The 8,248-nt window shown below is 35.0% G+C and overlaps 1 protein-coding gene across 1 annotated transcript; it reads right to left on the bottom strand.

The window, feature by feature from the left end:
• Window positions 1-3,693: 3,693 nt before the first annotated feature.
• Window positions 3,694-5,167, bottom strand: LOC106104274. The gene is made up of 3 exons (XM_013284277.1): window positions 5,060-5,167; window positions 4,535-4,674; window positions 3,694-3,926 (listed from the first exon to the last, which is right to left on the bottom strand). Exons 1-3 carry the CDS (start codon window positions 5,061-5,063, stop codon window positions 3,711-3,713), a joined length of 360 nt encoding a protein of 119 aa, XP_013139731.1. The 5' UTR covers window positions 5,064-5,167; the 3' UTR covers window positions 3,694-3,710.
• Between the last annotated feature and the right edge of the window lie 3,081 nt (window positions 5,168-8,248).

The following is an 8,248-nucleotide window of genomic DNA, read 5'->3' as shown; positions in this document are numbered from 1 at the left end:
TATATACGTGTAGATACACATATGTATATATAGATTAATGGTGTTGAAATTAAATTTAGTGACAGGAAAACGTTTACAAACCAATCACGATTTAAAAAGGCTTGAAATGTATGTCAGGAAAATGTAATTAAAATCTCATATTGTGTATGCAAAGGGAAGGGAAACAATTATTCGTTTTGTGCTAAATGTTGCGCTGCGGTTTGGCTCAGCGCCAACGTTTTGTCATACTAGATTTGTATTGTACTCTCATAATATCAAAGTTAATATACAAAAGAAACATTTTGTACATCAGTCGTAGTTAGAAAGTTAATTTATACTTGTAGTTACTAGCTTTTTTATTCTTTCGCGTGGAAAAAAAAACTAAGTGCCTAGCCTATGTGTTTTCACAGATTATCCTCTACGTCTAAGTCAAATTTCATTGAGATCCGTTCAGCAGTTTAGGCTACAAACTCAAACAAACATCTATCCATCGAAATTTTTGCATTTAGCTAGCATTAGCACTAGCACTAGCTGTTGCTCGCGACTTCGCCCGATATTAAAAAAATTGTAGAAATATAGCCTTTATTACTCAGTGATAACATAGCTTTTTAATGGTGCAAAAATTCGGAAATCGGTCTAGTATATTTTGAGTTACTTCAATACATACAAAATTACAAATCTTTTATTAGTATAGACGAGAAGCAAGATTGTTAAAGTGTCATTTCTTATGCATGCTACACACGTTAGATTTAACCTTGCAGTCTTCAACATGTTCATAATTCTTACGACAGTTACACACGCTAGGGTTTCCCAATCAAAAACAAATGCAAAACCTTCCATATTAACATTCTGAATTTACAGGAAAAAGAATCACTAATACAATCGTTTTCGAAATTTGCCTGCCACATTGTGGACCGAATAAAGATATTAATTGGGACTGGCTCGGCACCACCCCCTCCCCTACCCCTTCGTCTACCTTAACAGTCAGAATTTGCTCTCTGGTTCTCTAGAATAAAATTAAGCCTAGTAACTTAAACACACTGCACAATATACATATACACACACACAGACTCACCTCACAGCGAAAACACACATACACCACACAAATGGACGACATTCCGTATCAAATAGCGGATTGTCGTCCAAAAAAAAAATGATCAGCGATACACTCCACACCTTTCTGATCTATATAGGATTTAAAAAAAATTAACATTAAAGCTAGAAACTTTAACCAAACGGCTAGAACATTATATCTAAACAAGTATCAAGAGCTGTGCCATAACAGGCGGGTAATGTGCAATAAAACTTAATTAACCTGTAACGAAGTCTGCGCCTGGCTGTAACGAGGTGCTTGTAATGATAGCGTTTTGTTTCAGCTTAGATTGTCCCCAACATATTACACCTTTATACGTTTTAACGTGGCTTGCCGTGTCTTCGTTATTGAAAATGGATACCTTAACAATATTTTTATAACACTCAATGTTGCTGAAAAAATCGTAAAAAGGTAACCTTAAATACAGCTTCAAGCTTGTTTTTTAATGTTGAAAAATAGGCTTTTAGTTGTTCTATGTGAGGGAGAACATTATTAAGAGAAATTGTTATTATAACTAGCTTTCCCCGTGCGATTTCATCAGTACAAAATTATTTTATTTTTTACATGTGTCAAATTGTCAATTGCAAATGTCAAAATGACATAACAAAACTTGGCAATCTAGCTTCCTTGATGTTGGCAGCAACTTAGGATCTCTTTCTCACATTAGGGTTTTTATCCAAAATATTAACCCCCTAAGTTTAATGGCGTAAAAATATATAGCCTAAAGCGTGACATAAGTGTAGGGCTTATTATTAAAAAAAGAATTATTCAAAAATATGCTGTAATTGCTGACATCTTAGGCAACAAAGAAGTGTGTGTTTACGCTTTATTATAATAGTATAGAAGTATAGATTAGAGCGGGCGCACACCTTTGACTAAACTATAGACAAATGTTGTGCGATTGTCGATTGCTTCGCAGCCAATTCAACTGTTTAGTTGCTCAACTAAAAATCGAGTAGTGTGCGCACCTCTATATAAGCTTATGATCTCATGATCAGATAGCAGCAACCGATCAAGTCGAGGTTCGGCCCTCTCGGGCGCCCTTGAATCGGAATGCTAAACGCGTATTGAGTGACAGCCCAAGCCGAGGTCCCCTCTCGGGGACCCTTGTGCTTAGTCACTCCATGGAGCGACCACCGAAGCGATCTAAGAGCTCGGTGGCCTCCCAATCCGGTAATAATAACGAAGTAACGGCCCGAGCCGAGGCTCCTGAGGGAGCCCTCGAGCCTAGTTACTCATAAAAGAGGTTTAGGCTAAGCGCCATCTGCGCTGGGCCACCTCAAGCCCGGTGAATCTGTAAATGCCTCTTCAAGGCAAACAGTGACAAATCAGTCACCAAAAAAAAAAAAAAAAAACAAAAAAAATATATATATATAAGCTTATAGGAATTAAAGCGAGACCAAACAGTTATGCGATAGTTTAGTCAAAGGATTGCGCGTTCAATAATACTCTTGAAATCAGTACAATTAACAATTTATTGATACACCCTTTCAATAAAGATACTGATGGTTATTATTAAGATCGACATTACGATTTACTCCAATAATCCTTTACAAACAAATCAATGTTAATATTGGATGAGATTCAATTTGACGTTTATAAACAACTAGCGGTTGCCCGCGACTTCAGTCACGCAGTGTTAAAACATAAGAACTACGAAAAAGTAAAACTAAATATCCCTTGAATCTCACATTTATCGGGGTATCTACTATGAGTTACTCCAGACTTTGTTTTGTATCTGTTCCAAATTCAAATAAGATATGTTGCAGAATTATCGAGTAAACATGAAAAAATAAAGTTAACCTATCGCACGGGAATTGTAATTATTTTCAGGATCAGAAGTAGCCTATGTGTTCTGCTAGATTATCTTCTATATCTAAATCAAATTTAATCGAAATCGGATTAGCAGTTTAGACTATACACTCTGACCAACATCCATCTATCTAAGCTCTTGTGTTTTAGTAATAACGAGCTGTTGCCCGCGAATTCGTCCGCGTGGTATTAGAAAACATACGAACTATATAAATAACAAAAAGGTACGTATCCCTCGGGAACCGGACACCTCGGGGATGAAGCTTATTCCATGTATACTCCAGACTTTGTTTTACATCTGTGCCAAATTTCAATAAGATATGTTGAACCGTTGCAGAATGATCGAGTAAACATTAAAAAACTAAATTAATGAATCCCACGGGAACCGTAACTTATCCCGGGATAAAAAGTAGCATATGTGTTCTTCCAGACTAGGCTCTAAACCTGTGCCAAATTTCATGAAGATCCGTTCAGCCGTTTAGGCTACAAACGCTAAAAAACATCCATCCATCCATCCATTCATCTATCCAAACTTTCGCATTTATAATATTAGTAAGATTAAGATGGTCAACCATTTTCTTATCAAGTTGAATTACAGTTTTCATATATCTTAGCGGATCTTAACTTCTCAAGAGTCGATGCGTAGAACACAGTTTTAGGTGTAGCAGTGCGTACGTAGTATGCTAGGGGAGTGCATTGCACAGAATGCCTACTCATCTGCCAACATATATATAAACCGTAGTAATGTAATCAACAAATCCCATATAAATCTGTTAAACTGTGTGTTTAAAACTATGAATTAAAAGCAATTGGCAGTTAAAATGTTTTAATTAAAATAAGCATCAACGGTAAAACGACAAATATTTTTCGATGTCAAATTTTGTGGACTTTTCTGAGAACAACATTTGGTAGGCGGTTCTCCGGATGCCTTCCAGAAATGGACTTGGCAAGGCTTTTTACGTGACTCTTGCATAGATTTACCACAATGCGTTCCAATGTTGATCAATGTCTCTTGTTCACATTTTGTTTTACAATTGCATTTCTGGAAAATACACACTTTTTACTTTTAAAATTGACAAAGTTACTAATTTTCAATCATAAGAGCGTGCGTACACCTGAAACTAAACTATCGCACAACTGTTTATTCTCGTTTTGATTACGAGCTTATATGGAGGTGCGCGCACTACTCGATTTTCAGCTGTGCGATAAACAGTTGAATTGGCTGCAAAACAAACAACAATCGCACGCAGTAGTGCAATAGTTTAGTCAAATTTGTAGGTCCATTCTAAGTCTTCAAATATCCTGGCAGCTGAACGTCATTGGTGCTCTACGTAATACCCTTTCTTGCTTCTCTTAACACATCAAATGCAAGGTTCATGCTTGGCCAGTTGGTCAGTATAAATTGGCATAGTTTGAACATTTTTACTGTAGTGTAAATTAGCGTTTAAATGCATCACTGATGCCAGGTACTGATCAGAAGGCTTACCACTTGGCCAACACAGTTAAACGACTAGTCTGGCCTAGTGCTGGCCAAGTGCTACGCGTATTACAGAGTGGTTTAACTTCTAATGCGTTTCAAGCCTCCAAGATATTTGACAACTACAATTCTCGGTATCTCTCGCACTTAACACGATTAAAGAATATATTTACTCCTTTATGAATACGTCTTCTAAGCCTTAAACATTTCGGTCTATTATTGGAATCGCTTCTGTTACTCTTTCTCTCTTCGGCGGATGACTGTAATTTTGACATCAGACTGCACCAAGTTTCATTACAGGAACAACCCTGACCTGAAATCCAGCACTTATTAAAATTGGTCTAACTAGAATAAAAAAATAATAATTATCGTACACAAAATACAGGAATAAAACGTCTGTAAACACAATAAAATGTGTAGCTAAAAGTAAAATAAAAACTTTTTTTATTGAACTACCTTTATGCTTTATATTTTATTAACCAACTAGCTTTCGCCCACGACTCTGTTAGAGTAGAATTAAAATAAAACAATAGTGGGTATCCTAAGTGTTCTGCCATATTATTCTCTACATCTATGCCAAACTTCATCGAAATCCGTTCAGTAGTTTAGGCTACAAACTAACAAACATCTATCCATCCATCAATCTAAACTTTCGCATTTATAATATTAGTATGATAAAAATCTTTGCCTCATCTCACCCATTTTAAAAAACTTCTTATCTTAATACAGAACTCCAAAAATCACTAATAAACATTATTAATAATTTTTATCTCCTCATAATTCATTAATAACATCGAACAAAGACAATATCCTAGCCAACTTGATCTTGTAACAGACAATACAAAAAATAATTAAAACTCGAAAACGAAATCAAATAAAGTAAGTATACACGAGAACAAGTAAAATCAGTTAAGATACTACTTGAGTACATAATTAAAAATAAATATCGTTAATCTAGTCCTTTAGGAGAGTAGGTACAGTACGTATATCCCTTCTATACATCTCTGTTAGACGTCATATTTTAATTCACGAATATCCAAACAATTCATCCTTAATTGCTTCGGTCTTCCTCTATCTTAGTAGCCACATTCAATGTTAATACTTACTTGTGTAGAATGTAATTAAATAATTAAACATAGTAACTGACAATCTGACTATCCCCCAAGATATTTTACTTCTTACAAATATTATAAATGCGAAAGTTCAGACGGATCTGGATGTAATTTAGTGTAAATGTAGAGAATAGTCTGGAAGAACAGATAGGTAAGGTTACATGCTTTTTTCAATACCACGCGGACGAAGTTACGTGCGAAAGCTAGTTGACAATACAGCAGTTCTCTAAAAATGTACAAAACGTAACATTTCGCTCTATCATTTTATTCTCGTAACTCTTCTATCATTAATAAAATATTCGATTTCCTTTCAAATTGAAGACTGTCTTTATACAAATTTAAATGCTTAAACTCCCGCACCGATTTCGTAATTTATTATTAAAACTCGGTACACTTGGCGTCTATCGTCTGTTGGAGTCGAATTCCCGCGAAATACAGTCGGAATTGCAAGACAAACTCAAAACAAGCAATTAAACTATACCCTCGCCAGATTAATTATTTGTTTGTCCAACAAACTCTGTGAAATTATTCTGCCCCTACTATTGTAAACTCGAACGAAACTAGAAAATGTTTTTAATTTTATAACATTTCAAATTTTATTCACACTTTGTAATTGGAACATAACTAAGGTTAAACAATCATCTATTTTTGTTATAAGTGAAAATAAAATTTAAAAAACATTCAAAATCTACGTCATATAAAACTTCGCAACATCAGTATCAATAACAGTGGTAGAGCCCGCTTTAACATCTTCGCACGAATGGGTCGGCTCGCCCGGTGTAATACCACGACCACACAGAAAACTGGCGTGAAGTGGAAGCAATTCCGCGTTTCGTCTGATGAGTGTGGTGCCGGAGGCCTAATTTTAGTCCCTTTCCCTTTCCCTCTCCACCCTTTTCTTAAGAGGAAAGGATGGGAAGGAAAAGTGCATTTGACGGTGGAGGAGACGCATAGGAATTGGAAATGTCCTCTTTATGTGCGTCTTCTCCTCCGTCAATTAAGGGTAAGCAACGCATCTGCAATCGCAGATGTTTATGGGATATATTATAAAAAAAAATCCTTGAAAGAACAAAAAACAATCTACCAAATAAATTATATCATGATATCCAAATGGGCGTTATCTTTTTATGAACAATTTCCATTCGAATGATTCCAAAGGTAACTCCAGTTAACGTACACAATTCCAGGATTCAACTTTATATTATTGGAGTTTGGAACTCGTCGCGGTTACAGCACTGAGTTCCTCTTGGTATCGAACAATCGGTTAGCTCTTTGGTGCATACGTCCAAGTTGTTCTACCAATAGTTCAACACCATATTTATATACATTTACTGTAGAAATTTACCTGCTTGTTTGGTAATGTTAAACTACATTTTATTATCATTATCAGCTTCCTATTATTGGCACTAAAAAGGTATAGTACATACTGGTACACATAGTACATCTATCAGTCGTCATATCTTAATTCAATCCCTTAAGCATATCCTCTTTCACACAATCCATCCATGCTTTCTTCGGTCAGCGTTCAACGGCGTAGGGACGAGACTTCAGAGGCGGTGCGTCGGTCACGACATTACAAGTCGTTCAGAAGAGGCCTAGATAAATTGTTACCTATTTTTAAAAATTGTATAATTGTATTCTGTTATTTTAATGTCATTTGGTATTTAGTTATTAATTTAATTTAATGGAGGCCTAATTTTGGTCCTTTTTCCTTTCCACCCTTGTCTTAAATATATACATATAAAGGAAGTTGGAACTTGAGTCATATGCAGATTTCTTGTATTTTAAGTTTTGGATTATAAACATAGTGAGTTTGATGTTTTAAAAGTCAGTATGTATCTGTAACATTTGTATTGATATTATGTACGCTTTTTTGTGTTTATTCAACATGTGGGTATTCTTGTGAGTGTTTGATAAAATGAAATAATTATTTCATGTATTTAATGAATAAATAAATAAATAACTCTAAGAGGGTGGGATAGGAAGGAAAAGTGGACTTGACGGTAGAGAAGACGCATAGCAAGGGGAAATATCCTTTTTATATGCGTCTCCTCTAACGTCGATGATGGGTAGGCAACGCATCTGCAATTGCGGATGTGTATGTACAGCGGTCGCTTTCCATTTCGGTGGATTTAGGTGGCCGCTTGCTTGTTTGCCACCTTATGTTATAAAAAGTATAGTTTTAAGTTTGTATTCTTGTATTAAATTATATTGTTGATTAAACATCTTGGACTTTTATTTCTGACGCCACAAGAAGTTTCTAAATCCTTTGATTTTTATTCTAAATTTCCATTGCTTGTCTTAGTCCTTGCCTAAAACTTGGTTAACAGAAATAATTAGCCATAATATAATTATGTAGAAAGATTTGTAATGAACACTTCTTTTGAATTTTTTTTTTTTAATTTCGTATTTAATTTAGAAATCTCTTTAACTTCAAAAGCCACTAGTTCTTTTATCCAAGTTTTTAGATCACGTACCGTAAGAAATTGCTTGATACAAAAACGACCGAGATATACTTTACCTAAATTGGGTCATCGATTTAAATAGATGGGTAGGATCCAATTTTACACATCAGTGGTTTTCCTTTGGTGGAATATCCACATTTTGTTTTCATTTTTTTAATATTCGAGTCATCACTAAAGTTTTTTTTATTATAATACTAGGTCCAGCGACTTCGTGTGGAATTAAAAAAAAAAACAAAACCGACTTCCAAACAAAATACACGAAAAACAAAACAAAATGCACTAAAAACAAAACAAAATACACCAAAAACAA

The sequence above is a fragment of the Papilio polytes genome, unplaced genomic scaffold (genome assembly GCF_000836215.1).
Source record: "Papilio polytes unplaced genomic scaffold, Ppol_1.0 DF824270.1, whole genome shotgun sequence".
NCBI classification, from domain to species: Eukaryota; Metazoa; Arthropoda; class Insecta; order Lepidoptera; family Papilionidae; genus Papilio; species Papilio polytes.
Note: the sequence above shows the minus strand (reverse complement) of the source record. Positions and strands in the feature narration are given on the sequence as shown.

Excerpts from the sequence above, each read along its gene's own strand:
- LOC106104274 (XM_013284277.1), bottom strand. Across the intron at positions 3,927-4,534 it reads GAAGACGTATTCATAAAGGA|AAATGCAATTGTAAAACAAA; the intron begins GTAAATATATTC and ends TGTATTTTCCAG.